We start from the raw sequence: 18,915 nt of genomic DNA on the forward strand, positions 1-18,915 counted from the left end.
TTACTGACACTGAGGTGTAAGGTTCTGAATGTCACATTGCTGGGTTTATTTCACCCCCTTTGTGAGAGTGTATAAATATATAGCATCATTTTTCTCTTACATAACAAACAATGCTTTTACTAGCTGCAGAGACATGGTGGTTGTTTTTCTCAACTAGCCAACCTATGCAATTGAACACAAAATTCACCCTGATCCTATCATGGTAATACAACATCCCTGTCTGTACATTTAATCCACATGCTTAGGTGTCATTTTTTTCAGATGCTAGCATATAATTTCCATGTCTTTTCCTTAAGTTACTTCTCTAGATCTTCTGTCATTTATTTCAATTCCCATTTCAGTTTTCTCTCATAATTTTTTAATATCTTTGTTATCTTTCTTGCAGCATCTTTTAAAAGGAGTTCATTATCGGTGGGCGTTTTTTATGGCAAGTGGCCCAAGTTTGGATGAAATTGCAGAACTAGTTGATTCTGGAAAGGTATGTCTGTGATGGTTATTTGGGTATTTGTGCTGAAGGAGGTGCTGCTTTGTCTGAAAAATGGTGTAGTTCATAATTACAGTCACAGTGAAGAAAACTAGTTAAGAATTTACTTGCTCCAGTTTCTAACTTCTGACTTTTGCATGGAATTTAGGAGTTCATAGTCCTTAAAACTGTTCTGTTTTCTCCCTCTCCACCATATCTGTTTTTAAAAACACAAAGCTTACTAAGTTGTGAGGAAAAAATGCCCAACAATTGTTAATTTTTCCCAGTCATTTAGAATGAACTCTGGTGTTGAAAATGGTGTGTTTTAAGAGGCCTCATTTGGTTCATTTAGTCAGAATGAACATGACTGTGTGTATCTGCATACACAAAATTGCTTAGCCTGGATGATTGGCAGTCTGGCTCATAATGTGCACAGAACTAGAATATTCAGGTTATTGCAGGTCTTAGACAATCTGCACTGGCAGAGTGGTGACAAGAATTTTGTGTTTCATTATTTCAGTGCTTCAGAGTATAATGCTTGTGCTAATTCAGCACACTGACTTGGAGTATAGTGAGCATTCATAAGATTTTGGGGCATCTCTTAGTGGACTTGTGGGAAAGGTATGAAGTGGCAGATAGATTACTGTTTTTCTGATCATCTTGGGTTTATTGTTACAAAGTGTGTGTGAGAGTGAGCAGTTGATTGCCTGTTTATTGGACTGTGTGGTGCTGTAGGTCCTGGCAATGCTCTTAGGTTGCCAAAATTCTGAGAGTAGAGAATATGGGCAACTGCTGTTAATCTTTTTACGTGGTACCTAAGCAGAAGAGGGAGCAGAATCTGCCGTGACTTGATAATTCTGGTACGTGAACTGTCAGGCCATCTTGTGCTCAAAATTTGTGCATATTAGTAAAATCTGGATCCCACAATGAGCGTTGATCTCCTTTTCTGCTATGCATTATGTTCCAGAGTGTGGAGACAAGTAAATAAATTGCTATTGTACTTAAGGCCTGATTGCTTCTATTTGCCACCTCAGTGCCGCTGATCAGAATAAAAACCTTGTGAATTCAGCCACTGCTATTTCTCTGTCATGAGCAGTGTGCTGCTGACACAACCAGTGGAAAGTCTGTGTTTCCTAAAAAGTTAACTACTCATAAACAGAGACTGCAGCAGCAAATAAGCTGTGGTGGAGTGTGTCCCTGGCTACAGCTTTGCACCACTCTGTGTTATGTCCAGTGCTGTAGGCATTATCCCATGATCAAGAAAGAAACCCTAGAGGATGCTACTCACAGTGTGATTTCATACAGTCACACTACTGAATTATAATTGTCTAAGAAACAGAAATGCCCTTGTCTTTGTTCTTACAGTTTGTCCTGATTTTTAACCAGTCACAGCTTGTTTTGTGTTCTGCTCCTACCTTGTATGCAAAACAAATGCAGAATATATCCATGAAAGCCTCTTGGGAAACACCTGTTTATGCAATAGAGATAGGGCTTAATTGCTGTTCTCTGCCTAATAATCTGGACAGGTGAATTGTAATGCCATTTAAAATGTGTGCCATACATATATGAATGTCCTGATGTACTTTTTGTTGTAAGGTGATCATGAGGACAAAGATGTTTGCTTGGTCTTTTATTCTCCGTGCAAAAACAGGTCATAGTGTCAGACTGTATCTGCATAATCATTATTCTAGCAGCATCTTACTTTATTTTGTAAAATGTTGCAAACACCTGTGCTATCATGAGTATTTTATAAGACCCAGATGTGTTCCATTTAGATAGATATTAATAAGACTATGACCTTTATTGTCTAGAAACAAGTGTTCTCTGAAATGGACAGATCATCCATTCAGAAGAGTTTGGAAGAAAAGCAGGAGAGAATTACTGGAGGAATTGTACCATCATTTCTCGTAACTAAGTGAAAATAAATGAGAATAAATGAGAATTAAAAAACCCCACAAAGCAGTGAAGTGTAGCAAGAAGACTTGGGGAAGCCAGTAAAGTGAGTTCATGTAGTTGAACATCTTAGTTTTGATTGAATACAGTTTTGAGTAATACAGATGTAGTTATTTTTAAATTTCAGTGAATCGTCTTTTCTGCTACAGACATCTTAATTTTGAGATTGTATGAGGTGTGAAGAGGAGAGCAATTGCAGAGCTCCTGGAAATGAGAGGCTTTTTTCAGGAAAGTATAAACCGTGAGGGGGGATTTAAATGAAGGAAATTAAAAGGAGATGATGGTTTAAGGAGGTGATGTTACAGTAAGTGAAGCTTTGAAGAGCATATCCCTGAAGCTGTAACAGATCATACTGATTTGACAGTGTTTTTTCTTTTAGTCCTTTTGCACCAATACAGATTTTTAGTTCTGATGAGTTCATCATCTTCCTTTGTGAAAGCAAAGGGATTCTCAATCCTGCAGTGGATAAATAATAAGCAAAAAGGGCATTTTGTTTAAAGATTTGGTTTTCACACAGATGATGTTTGCAGAAAGAAACAGAGATTTGCAAAATGTCAGGTACGAGGAGGAGTTCTTTTAACAGCCTTTTTTAATGGTGAGGAGAAGGAGAGGATTTGATGAGCTGGTAGTGCAAGGAAGGAGAGTAATTCTCCTTTTGTAATTTACCTGCACATCAGCTCAGTTCTGGGGATCGTAAAACCATTTTCAGTTTATGAGCTGTTTTCTCTGCCTTGCAGCTAGCTAGACATCTTGCAAAGAGACTATTGTGAGACTAAGGGGCTGGGAGGCTGCTGCAACAGTAGTGGGCATGGAGAAAATCAGGTATTTCCTTGTCAGATTTTAGAGATACTGGCTACTTTCTAAGCTGCTGGGAAGTCCCTGTGGTGGAATGAACTCTGCCAGTTAATTGTGAGCCAGTAAGGACTGGCTTAATGTGGGCCTCACCAAATGAATTGATAAAACGCATGTCAGAAGCTGGGGATCTCTTTCCATGGCAGAATGTTCCTGGTGAATTAAAAGGTTCTCATCTAAAGACAGCTGGAATCAATCAAGCCTTAGTTCAGGGCACAGATCTGCTGGCACATTATTTGCTGAAGCATCGTCACTGGTCTCTGCTGCCAGCATTGTCACTGAAAGGCTTGCTAGGAATTAGTTTGATGTATTTGTGGTCAGTGTTCTGGATTTAACATTGACAGTCTTTGGTTTTGCTGCTTGCTTAGCTTTTTCCTTCTTTCTAAGGACGTGTGGTTTAGTCCTTGGTGAAAACGTACCAAATGAGTATAACTACATAAGTCTGTGGAAAGCCTCTACAAAGTTTGAGCACTTACTTTGCCTTTTATAAAGCCTGGTGGAAGAAGGCAGGCTCAAAAGACTCCTTAGTGTCATAAGAGGAAGGACTGAGTATGTTGTATGTTCCTGCTGGACCATGATAGGATGTGGGTTAACATCCAGCCCTACAGAAATTTGAAATTTCCATTGAAATTCAGTGCCATTTAAACGCAGTGCAGGGATGTGTGTGTGCGCGCGCACGTTCAGTATTTCTGGTGGCTTAACTCTTTCTTTCAGAGCAGAGTTGCACCAGATGGGCTGATGGCTGAAAGCTGATTTTGCAGAAGGAAGGCTGAAGGACGAGTAGAGTCTCAGATCATGACATGAATAGATCATACTCTGTGTTGTTTGCTTTCTAGATAAATGTTGCAGCACAGGCATACATAAGAAAAACTTTTGCATGCCTATATTAATGTAATTTGTGTCTTGTGTTGATTATACATTTTGCTGAAGACATTAGATGCTTTGGACTTCGCACCTGCTGTTGTGGTTTGGAGGACAGGATGCTGACTGTTCTTTGGCCCTGCTGCTGTCTTCCTGTGCAATGCTGTACAAATCACATAACCTTTTGCTACCATAATATTTCTATCTACTAATGAGGGCTAGTGCCCTTTATTCATCTTTGGTAATTTGCTCTGAGATACCCTGTGGAATTGTTTTGTATTGCTAGTTTTTGCTGTTGAGGAAATAAATAACATGGATACAACCATCCACTTTGACATTACCTTGGGTAGTGCCTCCTTCACTCTCCCTGTCTAAAAAAGGACACTAGCATAGCAGTTCTGTAAGTAAATGTCTAAGTTGACTAGAGATCGGTCCTTCTCCACAGCTCTCTTCTTCAGTCACTCACATTTGTTCTTACAACTGTCTTTCTCCATGCTAAATTGCAAAGCTTGCATTTTTTTTTCTTTTTTTCTTTTTAGTTTTGTTTTTTCTCGTTGCTTCTTGTGGCTTTTGCTTGCCAGGTTGGTTGGCTAGTCCCCAGAGATGTTGATCAAGGAGAGGTTGCAAAAAGCTGTTCAATTCTTTCTCTTCCAAAAGTCTCTTCTCTGCATTTTGTCATGACCACCAAAAAAACCACTGTGATTTTCATTAAAACACATCTGCTCATATTTCTTCAGGACATGGGAGCTTGCTTATGTTCTTCATGAGGGTGCTGTGTGATTACATCATAAAATGTCTGTGAAGAAGACTAATGGAAATCTTGCATTCTGGGGAGAGCTAGGGGTTGGATATGTAGATTCACATAAACCACAATGAAGTCTGGAAAAAAATCACCATATACCAGATACTTAATCAAATGTGTTGCTTCAGCCTCATGTAATTGCATATTCTATAGAAAGTCAGTCCCAGTGAACTCTAGTCCCCTGGTGAAGGAGGGAATTATGTCCAGCACAGTGGTGAAATGTGAGGTCAAGACAGCTCTTGTCTGTTGTGAGTTTAATTTACTGAGATCTGGAGAGATGCAGATCATGCAGGACTATTCTTCTAATATATACACTGTATAACACATAGTATGTAATATATGTAATATATATAATAATATATGCTTTCATATATAAAGATATATACTTGTTTATATGTATTACACATAACTATACTAAAATTTGTTGTTGTTCTATGATAGCATTGCCCCAGATAGCTTTGATTACCAGCATAAGTATCAGGACAACTACCATGAATATGAGTGCTAAGGGATTCCAGAAGAGAGAGTTGTTCTTTCCTTTAGTTAATAGTTCTTCAGCATGGTTTGGTAGGTAACTAACCCCAGGATCTTCCTCATTTTTACTGATTTAAGCTTGGGCTAGGCTGGTGCACATTACAATTCTGGGCTTGTTCCAGTTTCTTATTGCTCTTGATTATGTTCTGTAGAAGCTGTTCTGCCAGGACCAATGAACTGGAAGTTTTTTAAAGCTTTTTCTACATTCGGAACCATACCCTGATAATCTACTTAACTGGGATTTATCTTCTAGCATTTTAATAATTGTAGATGATACTCCTGAGTCCCTGTGGGCTGCTGTTAGAGGGTTGATTTGAAAGAATGTACCTTGGCTTGAAAAACAAGCTAAGGCAATACAGTTGTTGGTAAGATGACTGTGGGAGTAGACCCCAAGACACATGCCTTCCGTTCCTGTGTCTGAACCACTGCACCACCATTCTTCTTACAGGTGTGTGAGACTGGATCATTGGCTCATTTTTATTTCTGTTGGGTATTTGGGCAGAGATATCACATAGCTGATGTCCTTTAATATGTTCTTGGATGAAAGTACATATTCTCTGAAATGCAAATTAATAAAAACCATAGTACTGTATAGTTGAAAAGCTACCCGCAACACGTGACCAGAGCTAGCTGTTCCAGAAGGTGGAATTTCTAATCTTTTGTCTTCAGTGAGGGTTGACCCTAGAACCTAATACTGGCAAGCAGTATGAAACTCAGCATCGATTTAAGGTGAAGGAAGAATGAAGAAAGGGGTGGAATTAAGACCCAAAAAACATGGAACTTGAGTACAGCCGAGGAGGAGATGCTCAGTTGAAGAGAAGAAATGTTAGAAACAGCAGTGTCCCAAACCTGCGTTTTCTTCATGAGATGACACTAAAGTACTGAACAGGTAACTAAATATTTAGTTACAGGACAGGGGCTGTTCTTTGTAATGATTTCTGTTCAAGTCTCTTGTTGGCATTGAAGGGAGACTTACTGAAGGCCAGAGGAGAGTATCAAGCTGTGCTTTTGTGTTCATATACCACATTTGGGCAAGATGGCAATTTCTGGAGGAAGACAGCCTTTATCCTCTTAACTCAGCTACTCAAAATGGCAAGCGGGTCTTTCCATTAGGGCAAGCCCTCAAGAGGATTTTGATGTCTGGTGGAGCACATCACAGCTCTTGTTCTGTAAATATGTGAATATCTTTTCCAAAGCGTGTGCACAAGTATACTACTTACCAAGGCACGAGGAGGGCGTGTGCGCTGGGAGGCAGCAGCAGTGAGGGAGGTGCTCTGCAAAGCAAGGCTGCCCTGCAGTTTTGATAGGGCCATGCTTTACAAACCTGGGGGAGAGCCAATGCACTGTCATTGCCCTTGGAGTGAGGGGGCTTTTTGGCTGCTCTCAACTAGGCTTGCTCTGAGGGCCTCTGAGGCTCCGTTCGTCTCTCTGCGGAGATTTCAAGGCTGTAGCTCTCCCTCCAGCGGCAGGAAGTAGCTTCACACTCACTGCAGCAACTTGTGCTAATATGGGGATCAGAGCCATCTTCATTCCCTTTATGTATTACAGCTTATCCCTCCTGAAAAATTCAAACCGTGTCCTTGCTACCACAGAAGTGGGGACCTGCAAGGGTGTGCTTGTATTTGCCATTAGGAGGAGTGTGTTTGTGCTGACCAGTCAACTCCTGCCTGTGCCTGTTCACTGCCTGCTGCATTCAGAGCTGGGTTGGCTGGGATGCCGCTTCTGTGCTCTGTGTAGGATAGCCTTAATCAGCATCAGCAATTACTCTTTTTATTTTTTCCAAACACATGAGTTTATTTCAAGAGACATGAGATTCATTTCTATACTGTGCCCTGCATCAGAGAGAATGAAGAGGCAGAAAGTACCTTTCAGGCCCAATCTGTTTTCAGATAAACATTTCAATGCGGGTGTGTGTAATCCTTTCTCTCCCAGACTTTAGTTTAATCCCTTTTCTCTGAACAAATAGGTGTCCTCTGGCAAGGAACTGATGTGTGGCTGTAAATAGGCAGTGTTTTTATTATCCACTTAATCTCCATTTATTATCACACATTCAGCAACAGCAGACGTTCCCCTACTTGTTTGTCTGTTCACAGGAAGAAATTTTATCTTAGTCAGTGGATTATGGTAAAGGCTGAGTGAATCACTGTGCTGCAACGCGGTCAGCCCTTTCAGGGCTATTCAGACAATGGGACTGACCAGCCAGCCAGATAAAATGTTTAATGCTCTAGATTGTCAAGATCATCAATTTAGTATTCATGTCTCTATAGCACTGCCTAAAGCCAGCATTTAAATGGAGCTAGAAGTTACATCAATGTAGCAGATGGGCTTTGAGTGGGTGCAGTACGCATGGTGTTTTGAACTGTGAGGTTGAATTTAGGGTTCCTTTGAACCCCTGTGTCACCACTTTTCAAATGTGATGGTTTGAACTTTACCTAATAGGCTGAGGACATAACATACCTTGTTCTGTCAGGGTTACAAGCTGCAACCTACAATAAATGAGTGCAGGTGGCAGAACACTGAAGTGTCTTGTTAATTTTTTCTCACTTGCTGCACGTCTGAAACTACCTCCTGCCTTCCCCTGGAATTCTTTATATTCACATCCCTTGTGCTGCTGCACTGCTTTCTTCCCCAAATACTTCTCCCCTCTTCCTGGCCTCCTGCCCTGTGAGGGTCATGTGTCCATACTCCAGGAGGCTGAGTGTCTGTATGGTTTTTTTCTTAACTGAAGCACAGCTTTGTATGTAACTGCCATTAACAGTAAGTACTTGTACAAGTGCTGCACTTGTGCTTGGCTCAACAAGGTTACTGAATTGTTTTTTTTGCCAGGCTCCTGGTATGAAAGCAAGGGTTGCTCTTTGACCAAACAGTCTGCTGATCAGCAGCACGTTCCTCCTGCTGACAGTCACAGCAGCTGCAGTTTACTTGGGTGCTCACTGAGCCAAAGCCATTGTCTCAGTGTTTTTGCTGCTCTAGGTCCACATCCCTGACCTTGCTGATACCCAAGATGACATTTCTGCTCTGTGCTGGATGCTGACCAAACATAATTTTGTTTTGATCATTCATGCCCCACATTTCTTCCCCAGTTGAGCAGCAGAAAGCGTTACTATCTTTGTGGCTTCTCTGCCGTGTTACTGTTCCCTTTGCTTGAGGTTTGTCTACAGCCATTGCCCTGGCAGAACAAGGGGAAAAAAATGCCCCAGCCTTGTACCCTGCAGCGTGGCAGATTTGAGGCACTTAGTGAATGTGTTTGCACAGTTGATCTCATAGTGATTTGGCTGCTAATTCTGATGTTAGGGTGGTTCACTCATTCCTACTTTTCTGGCATAAAAAGCATTGCATTACTGTTAAGCTTGCCTTAAGAAAATAAAAAGGAAAATCTAGTAACAAGATTAGGCTATACTGCAGTGTAATAGGTAGATTATTGTTTTGGATTACGTTATCATAAAAGCAAACTCAGTATTTTAGTGCAATGAATGGACTTCAAGGTCAGGCACTGTGTATGAATAGTTGAAAGAAGGATCTACATGAGCATGGACAACTACCAGACTGCATTTGTTGCTCTGTTGGGGAGGGTGCAGGGTGGCCAGTGCTGCTGCTTGGAAAAAGTGTATATGAAAACCTTTCCTTGATAGTACTGTACATTTGCCTTCTAAACAGCATGTCTGAATCCATACCTCTTGTCTTCTGGTAAAAGTAAGCAAGCCTTTTGAAAGATGGCCCTGTTCTGATGCTGACAAACTGTGTATTGCTATTGTATTCTTTTTTGTATTTAGCGAGATGCATGCCCTACCAGGAGAGAGCAGTTATCAGTTCAACAAGATAGTGTGTGTGCAAGTAGCTGTGAGGAGAAAGCGTGAAGATACCTTTTTCACCGACCCAACTAGCAAGGATCTTTTTCTAGTGTAGCAAATGGGCTGTTTGGATCTTTGTTGCTTCAAATCTTCATCACTGCAAGAGCTAGCTGTAGACTCATCCACTATTACTGTTTTCCTCTGGTAAGAGGATTAGGATCAGTTAATCAGTGCAAGAACATGCATAGGGCTGGTGTTAGGGGAATCCAAGGTAAAAGTCTGACTTCAGGATAGGTAGGATCTTTGGGAGGAGGTACTTTTGTACCCCGATCTTATTTCAGCCTTTGGAAGGCTGACTCAGAACTAGACTGAGAGACTAGAAAAAGCCTCTTCCCTTGGACAAGGAGTGACAAAGTATTTTTCAGAAGCATCTGGTATTTCTTCTGCCTCTGTCAGTACCCTGTGATGTCTAAAGAAAATGTTTGTAGGTTTTTGGGCTCCTTAAGTTAATAACTGGGACAGGGAGTAGGTTAGTTTCACCTTCAATATTAGAAATGAGTCCAGTCCAGAAGGCTACTCTACAAAATTAATGCCAGAATAGCAGTTGATGCAAGCTGGGCTTAATGATGTGTGCCTACTGGAATACACAATGGCTGGGTTTTCAAGTGTTTTCAATCATATCTAAATGATTCAGCAACAAATGCTTGTGGAATATTTTTTGTACTTCATTGTGGCCAAGTCCTTTAAGGGTACTGAGGGCATGTACTGATGCAAACAGGCGCTAGATTGAAACATCTGACCTTTTAAAAATTCTTGGGTTTAACAAGAAAACCAGTGGAGACATACAAGAAAAGAAAAAAGATCTTTTCCTCAGTGTATCGTGGTGGACAACAGAAAGTTGTACCACATTGTAATCTTTGAAAGGGGCTTAGAGCCTTGACTGGTGACCTTATAGTTAAGAGTCTCAGTTGAGGGCTCCAAATTGTGCAAGTAGAGATGTTTCAAAACTTGGGAAAAGAGCAGCAGAAAGCCTTGTGCATGCAGAAGGGCCCCTGAAAAAAAGGTAGAAGCTAGTGACTACATCATTTAGCAACTTCTGCCCTAAATGTTACAAAGTAACCTCCCCCCCTTTCTTCATACAGTTTTAAAATGTGAAGGTGATACATTATTCCTAATGTAATGACACTTTATTTTGTAGATTCAACCAGTTATTGATGAAGTCTTCTCTTTTTCTGAAGTTCCAAAGGCCTTTCAGAAATTGGAAGGAGGACACGCACGTGGAAAAACAGTGATCAATGTAATTAGTAAAAAATAAAGTATCTCTAATCATCATTCTGCCTGTAGTCAGTCCTTTACTGGTAAATGACACTTGAACATGTACTGGTACACAGCAACTGTTTCTTCTTTAAAAGCTCACACAGGTTGCAGCATTTAAAAAAAAAAAAAAGAAATCTTTTAGAAAAGCCTCTTTGATTCCTTCATGCTCTGCTTGTTAGTAACTGTTAATGTCCCGGAGGTATTTCTACACGTAAGCCATGTTAAGAACGTAGTTGTGACTTTTGCAGAAGACCCCTCCCTCCTGGAATAAGAGGAACAGCCAGCAGCATTTTTAGTTGGTAGATCATGGAGCTTTTATTTTCCAGATGTTTTAGCTAAGTCCCAAAACTGTGAGGCACACTTTATCTAATTGTCCAAATGAAACTTGTGCTGTCCTTTTTTTCCTGGCCTTTCCTAGTTCTGTTCACCTTTATTAATACATATTATTACTCAGTCTAGTTCATTCTCAGAACCTGTGAACTTTCCCTGTATTAAGAGGTCACACTGCTAACCTCAAGACTGGTACTTTAATCTTGATATGGCAAATTTCTCATGGCAAAACTAATCTGAGTAGAAGCATGGAACAAAGTCCATCTGTAACTAACTGATAATTATTCTAATTGCCTATCTTCTGGCACAGATTCATCTGACTACAGTGTTTATGCAGGTAGGCTAGACATGATTTTGTCAGTAATCAGGAGACCCTGTTTCTGCCATGGCCCCGTCACTGCTGGTGGGGGTGAAGTGCTTGAGGGTGTCTGCTGCTCTGGTTTTAAACTTACCATTTTGCAGAGGTGGGCTACAGAGTGACTTGCCCTGCAATTATGCAGGCAGATCAAAGGAAAGTGGTAACCTCTTAATTAGAGCTGCACATACACTGTGGTGCAGCTATGGTGGTAGAAAAACCATGTCATACAGTGCTTCCACCAGGGGAAAGCAGCAGCAACCATGAGGACTGTGGCCCCATGTACAAATGCACTGAACACACACTTTTACAGGAGAAGCATCCATTCCTCAGAGCCTGCAGCCATTCCACACCATGTATTCACTCCTCATTTGGTGTCACCGATGAATTATGGACAAAGAAGGATATAAGACAGAAGCAAAACTAACCACAAAATGTCAGCTTTCTACCTTTAAAAATAATTTCAATTAAAAGTTGCCTAACTTAAATAAATTTGTAAAATGCTATATTATATATATAGGAAGAGCACATCAATATGACAAAGTACCACTGTTTGGAACCAATAATAACACATTTTCTATGAAGATCTAAAAGCAGCACATTTCAGAGCAACAAAACTTCAGTACATCTGTACAAAAGCAGGAAAATTAGTAAGGCACTTCCTGTAGGGCAGTCACAATAAAAGCACCAGTATCCTTTGAGGCAATACAATAGTAATGAAAATGTTGATTTTAAACAGACTTACAATGCAAGACAAAGGCCTGGATGCTCCTGGGAGCAGCTTGTAATAACACTGGTCTAAGCCAGAACAAAAACACAGCAGCATAGTACAAGACTTTGTATTTTACTTTTTTGCCCACATTATTAAGGAAAACAAAGAAAACCAGATTAAGAGCAGGGCAACAGAAGAACCTTCTGCAGTCATCAGTCTTACTTGTCACAAGCTCTTTACCAAACCAGTAATGCTTACTCCGAACAGGCACAGCCCTTGTGACTGGGAACATATCCAGGCTTGGCTATGCCCCTTACTAGAGCAGTCTGACACATCTGCTCAGCAGCAACTGGGAGCCAGCAGCCCACCACGGATGTTGCTCTCCAACATGACCAGAAACACTGGGGAGAACAGCTTTCTCTACAGTAAGCCCAGCAGGCAGTGGCTGAAAAACTGGGTAACTACAGAGCTTAGGTGCTGTGGCAGTCATCTTTAATGGTACTTTCCCTAAGAATTCTTGTTTTCAGTATGATTTTGGAGTTCAGGGAGATTATACTTATTGGAACTGTTTCAAAAGGTAAAAATCTGACTTGGCAAAGAAGTAAAATACCTGTAACTCAAAAAGTTAGGCAGCTTAGAAAATGGGCAAGTTCTTCACATTCTGATGCATCCTTTTGCCAGCCCTCTCTTTTTCTAACAAACATCTACTAATTTATATCGTCTCTACATGAGAAAATCTATAGGTTTTTTGTAATTTAGGACTTACTACAGTAGCATACTAACTATATGTGAAGGCACATGTTAAAAATTCTTTAGATGTGCTGTGCCCTAGCAGTCTTCAAACTTTCAGTAAATGTTTGTTCCAGTGAAACAAATACATTAATTTCCAGTAGTGAATATTTCTCTATACTACAGCCCATAGGTCCACGTTGCTATACCCACATACACACTGCACTCCTGTCCTTTATAAAATAAGCTTTAATTATTTTTTAGCCCTTCTCTCAGTTAGAAAAACCCCTCTTGAAAAATAATTTAAAGTTATGCTTATTGACTATTCTGGATTAACTACTCACTGACATAACTGTCACTCCTCAGAGTTTCTCCCACCTTTAGTTCTTCCACTCTAGCCCAAGGCATACTACCATTCTCTCTCTCATATTGACTGAAAAAAAAAATAAAAGGGTTGAGAAATACTCAAGCTTTTCTAGCGACAATAATCTTAGATAGAGAGGTGAAACTATTCTGTTGCTTGTTCTTTTTAAAATTGGAAAGAAAAGACAAAACTCTTGTTGTTGATCCCATATCCTTCAGAGATGGCAGTGCCAATTCTAGCATCCGGAACAGCGGCCAATTCAAACGTCATCTTTGCTTGTTTGAGTTTATACAACTAGTGGTTCCCAACACTGCATTAACTTTTCTTCGTCGACTGTGTTGACAACAACATGGTCACAGTCATACTGTGTGCCCCCTGTAAAGAAAGATTTCAAAGAGGGTAGGTTATCTTTGAAATAAGAGACATGTACTCTAGGTTTCAGGGCAATTCTAGTAAGCGCCGGTGTAGATGGTTTCTCTTCTCCCCAAGGCACTGAAAAGACAAATGCCCTTTCATCACTGCCTGCTTTTAGAATTCATTTTGAAGCAAGGGAGGCTGCCTGCTCCTCTCCACCCCTTCAGTAATTCAGTACCTCAGCTTTGTCAGTCTGGATGGGAAAGGAAGGAAACACTGCAGTACTGTCAGGTGTAGCTCCTTCAAGACTGTCACTTCCCAAAAGTCATGCTTGGCTGTTCAGTTTTCCCTCAACAGCTGTCAGTTGTCACTTTGCTCTAAGGATGATGTTTACACAATGAAGTAAGTCCTGCTGCTAACAGACAATGCGAGCATGACTGCACCAGGGACAAGATCTGGTACTCATTTACTCTTCACCATTATAATCCTGTGTTTGGAGCAGCTGCCAGACACAGAATATCACCCAATGTTCAGCTGTTTCCACTGGAAAATATAACCCTTTCTTAGAGGGCCTTAATGTACTCACATGATGCAATGTTCACGCATGTGGGAACATGTTCCCATGGAAGAGCACCAGTACTAATCTGATTTAAACTCTGAAGCAAAGAAATGTATGACTACAACTGAAAGCCAGAACTGATGTTTTTCTCATTTCTAGTACATATTGCAAAAGTGTAGGACATGTGCATCTCGTATAGTACAATATGGCTACAATAGCAGGTAGTATTCCCATTGGAAGCACCTATCCGAACCAACCTTTATATGGAGCACCAGGACACTCCTGCAGACACTGTCTTTCATTCAGCACCCCTATAGCCTCACCCTCCCCAAACGAGCAAAAGACAAGCCTGGCAGCTGAAAGCTTATGATGAGTGTAGCAAGTGTGGATTCTAGCAGATCTCAGCAAGAAATACGCATGGGCAGGCACATTTAAGAGCAGCTCTTCTGCACAAAGGAAATGCCATCTCAAGCACCTTAGCTGTTCTCTGCTTCAGGAATCTGGGGGACGCTTCCTGGTGCCACTGTCCCAAATCAGAAAGGTCTCTGAGAAGGTTAACACCAACATGATTTGTCTCCTTAGGCAGTTACTATAAAAAGCAGTGGAGATAGATACACAGCAGAAATACTTGCAAAGTTCTTCAGAAAAAAAGAGGAAAAAAGGGAATACCAGATAGAATACTCCCTTGGGAAAGAAAACCTAACCAGCAGCTACAAAAAATAACATTAGCTAAACAGCTCAGTTATCACTGCGAGCACAAAAAGTACTTTTTAAGCAGTGTCTGATAGAATGTAAACATGTTATAAGGGAAGAGATGGGATTTTTTTCAGTGGAAGAAGAGACTGTTTACTTTGGTAGAGCGGTGCCCTGGACAAGGCTTTGTGCTGTGCCACGACATCCACAAGGTGGCATTGGTAACTGCACAGTTAACTGCATTCACCTGCTGAGGAATTCATTAATGCTCAATTTGTGGTCAAGAATGGATCAGCAGGATTGGCAGAAACAGGTAATGTTCCTACTAGGCTTTCTCAAATAAAAGCTGCATGTACCTACTCTTTCATATTTACCACACAGATTTACTTTTTTTTTTTAAACTAAGAGCACATCTACACTTTCAGCAGGAGACTGAGGCTTTCAGCATTGTGAGGTTCTGCAATTATAAACGCAGAATACATAATTGCTTTAAACACGATGAATTGAAGACAAGGCAGAGTAATAGTATTTCTTCTTGTTTGGTGCAATCCAGAACTGACTTTAGACAAAGATATGCAGAGTTATCCTGACTAACGACTCTCCCTTGAACTGGAGTCTTTTTGGTGAGTTTATAATTAATCATCACTAGATTTTATGGCAGTAAAGAGAATTTGTGACGATTTGTGCCAGTGTATTATGGTCAGACATTAGATAACCCTTTTCTCACAGTTCTCATAGTCCTATCCTTTTTAGTTCTAAAGTGCTGACTGCTGACTCTGGTATTTTTCTTTTCCTTCTTCCACATCCCCCCCCTCCCCCCCCCTTTTATTTTTCCCTTTGTAATGGCTGTAATTAACGTCACAGCATCAATGCAAAATTAATTCTAAAACAGCTAAAAAAATAAACAGCTATAGAAAATTATTATTCCCCCCACCTGAAAAAGCAGAGTTATGTAAGAACATCTAGAACATGGGGCCTACAAGAAAGCTGGTGAGGGACTTTTTGCAAGGACATGTAGTGACAGGACATGGAGGAATGGATTTAAACTGACAGAGGGGAGATTCAGATTAGATATAAGGAAGAAATTCTTCACTGTGAGGGTGGTGAGACACTGGCACAGGCTGCCCACAGAAGCTGTGGCTGCCCCATCCCTGGCAGTGTTCAAGGCCAGGTTGGACACAGGGGCTTTGAGCAACCTGGTCTACTGGAAGGTGTCCCTCCCCATGCAGGGGGTTGGAACTAGATGAATTTTACAGTCCCTTCCAACCCAAACCATTCTATGAGTCTATGATCTGATTATGCTAATTCTGCTAATCATTCAATTTGTTGTTTTTTCAGATTTTCTATGAAACTATGAAAATAAAGTTTGGAAACAGTATCTACGTGAATCAAATTGCTGTAACAAAAGTGACTATAAAAAGCACATCAAGTACACGCAGACCTTAGGCTGCTATGGCACAATCTCGTGGTCACAATAAAGGTGTTGTCATTAATAATCAAATGAAAAAACTTTTTTCATCTAATCACATCAGTGTACAAACCTGCCTTTGCTTTCCTAATATCCTTTGGCTATTGCATCTACTATATAAGAAAATTTGCTCTATACAAATTAAAGTTAATGAGAAGTTAGGTTTTTCTTGCTTCAGCATTTTCAATAATTATATTCGTATCACCCCCTACACATAAAATTAACTGAGGATATCTACAGTGAGTGGACACTGGGAATACAAGATAAGCAAGTACTGTGAGTTACTAAACTCTATGTAGGAAAAATGAAATGAAGTCCTAAGGCCTGTCTAATTCAGGAGGTCAGACGGGCTAATCGGGTCTTCTTTTGATTCTAGATTAAAGTAACTCTAACACCATCCTTAATTTATAGGCACGTTTAAGTGCCTATCCCGCTGTAAATACCATGTAATTAAGACACAATGTAATGAGATAACACATTTGCTTACCTTTGATATCTAAAACCAGTTTGGGTTTCATCTTGCTATAAATCCTGCCATCGGGACTAATATGCCAATATTGTTTGTCTTCATTCCGCTCAAATGAGAGACCAAGTTTAGAGCCAGGAGTTATAAGATTTCCAACAATTGTCAAGCAGCAATCCTCTGCCATCTGTATCATCAGAAAGGCAACAGCAATTATTCAAAACAGCCTTACTTCTAGTATTCACTGTTTTTTAATCAGATAGATGTCAACAGGCAAGAACAGAATTCAGGAACTACTTTCCCTAAAGGAATATATTTTTGCCCCAAACTCAAGACTACTTATTTTTCTTTTGTTCCTATTAGGCTGACACTCTTCACAACGTAAGAACATTAAAGTAACCATGCTGTATCAGAAGGTACAATTAGCAGCTGCCTCTAGCAGTGGCCAATAGCAGATGTTATGGAAGATTACATTCACTCTGCTCTTGTATGCAGTACATTCCTGGTAATCTCTCCCAGCCTACAGCAATTTCCAGCCCAGAGACTCTTCCATGCAGAGCTGGTACCTTTAATACTCAGACAGTTTCTGTCCCATACATGAATTTGTTAGTCACTACCCACCAAGATCAATGTAAGCCTTTTAAAGGAACACTCTTCTGTATCATAACCCTTCCATAGCAAGCAGTTCCATATTTTCACTACTACTATTAAAAAAGCCCTCCAACAACCGATAGGCAACTACAAGTTTTATTTGATGCTCTCCTCGCTCCCCTTCTCCTACACCCTTTCCCCTCCCTTACTTTAAGGGATGTCTTGTCCATGCTATGTTTGCAAGACTTCAACCATATCATCCCTCAAACTGCCCCTTTGTAGGCTAAAAGGTCCTAACTATTTTGTCTCTTCCTTGCACAGAAACCTTCCATCTCCTCTGCGCATTCTTTTTTTGTTCTTTAATAATTTCTAGTTCTGGAATAACCTTTCGAGACAAAGGATGTAACTGCACAGTATGCATATCACAAGAATAGTTTCTTCTTTGTTCAATATTCTTTTCCTAGCCATTTGTAGTACTTGATTTTAAAACTCCACAAATGTCTTTAGGGTTAAAAAAGGAACTGGCAAAAATCAAGTTTACCTGAAAGGAATAGTAAGGCTATATTAGTAGTAAATTACAGTTAATTATTCTATGTGAACAGTGATTTTTCAGTAGATCACCATAAGCTGCATTGTATCTTCTGAAGGGACTTCAGTGGCAGATTACACAAACACCCACCTGCCATTGTTGATATGGCCCCAAATTATTAAATAGGCAGTTCTGAAAAAGTAGCACTTCTTACTATCATAACCTAGAATTGAAGTAAGTTGATTTAGTTCTGCAATTCTGAAATTCTCATCTGTATCTAAAGATGTTCTCTAACGGGACTTGGAAGACTCAAAGCTTACACATTAGGTAATTACACAAGGGCCACTACTTCACCCATCTCCAAGAAACTTGTGAAGAGTGAGGAGACCTGATTTCATACCTGCTATTCATATTCTTTTCTGACAAAATGGGCAGAATAACTTTCATATCCTGCTTACTGGCTATGCCACCTACCCAAAACAGCCCTTCCTTGAAAACCTCAGGCATACCTCGAGTACCGTGTACTCAGTCAGATGACCTAAGCTTACAAGAAGAAAGGCACAAGTTCTTCCAGCAACCTGTATGTGTCTACATGCATGTACCTACCCACCCAAGAGCTTAATTTTAAAACATTGTGCAAAACAGTTTTTTGCATAAAATACATTTACTGCCATTCAACAGGAACAGCTGTGTAAGAGTTTAGTCATTTAAGATCAATGTTGCCAGCCTGCACTCCACACTAAGCTACCTGGTTGCTATACAGCATGAGCTGTGTATTTTCTGCGCACAGAACTGCTTTGTGTGAGACAGGGACAAAACCCAAGAGCATGGTTTATCCAAAGCCATGTAATACCACACTGTCTTGATACAAATACTTTCAGTGAAATGTTTGAGAGGCACTGTCAAGACAGAAGTCTTTTGTATGCGATATTAAAGCTTTTAGCTTACTTTGCATCATTTCACTCTCTACATAAATCCCTTTTACTACTGCTTGTGTCCTGTAAACGTGTCCGAACAATTCCTTAGCTTATTAACAGTAAGATTCTTCCCTCCAGGATAGATGACATAGTTATAAATGGCTCCTTTGAAGTTATACAACCCTATAGAAAAAGTTCACATGATTCTTTGCAGTCAAGCTGTTTAAGAGTATTAAAGTAACTTAATTTTCTTTGGCTGGCATCCCTACCTAAGACTG

General features: G+C 40.3%; 2 protein-coding genes across 4 annotated transcripts in view; one reads left to right on the top strand and one right to left on the bottom strand.

Annotated features, from left to right (window-relative positions):
- RTN4IP1 (reticulon 4 interacting protein 1) overlaps window positions 1-10,588 on the top strand; it is a 24,400-nt gene extending 13,812 nt beyond the window's left edge. For 2 of the 3 annotated variants that reach the window (XM_030489822.1, XM_030489823.1), the window contains 2 exons: window positions 386-478; window positions 10,455-10,588. In XM_030489822.1, the coding sequence (XP_030345682.1) occupies window positions 386-478; window positions 10,455-10,571 (210 nt within the window). In that variant the 3' untranslated portion in view covers window positions 10,572-10,588. Of the gene's footprint in view, window positions 1-385; window positions 479-6,134; window positions 6,355-10,454 lie in introns of all 3 variants that reach the window. The other variant, XR_003991879.1, reaches the window with a different exon arrangement.
- A 274-nt stretch (window positions 10,589-10,862) lies between these two features.
- Window positions 10,863-18,915, bottom strand: part of CRYBG1 (crystallin beta-gamma domain containing 1) — a 44,787-nt gene continuing 36,734 nt past the window's right edge. Inside the window, exons 20-21 of the mRNA XM_030489820.1 lie at window positions 16,625-16,787; window positions 10,863-13,438 (exon numbers count right to left, since the gene is read on the bottom strand). Of these exons, the coding sequence (XP_030345680.1) occupies window positions 13,350-13,438; window positions 16,625-16,787 (252 nt within the window). The 3' untranslated portion in view covers window positions 10,863-13,349. The remainder of the gene's footprint in view (window positions 13,439-16,624; window positions 16,788-18,915) is intronic.

This window comes from Strigops habroptila, chromosome 6 (assembly GCF_004027225.2).
Source record: "Strigops habroptila isolate Jane chromosome 6, bStrHab1.2.pri, whole genome shotgun sequence".
Classification (NCBI taxonomy): Eukaryota; Metazoa; Chordata; class Aves; order Psittaciformes; family Psittacidae; genus Strigops; species Strigops habroptila.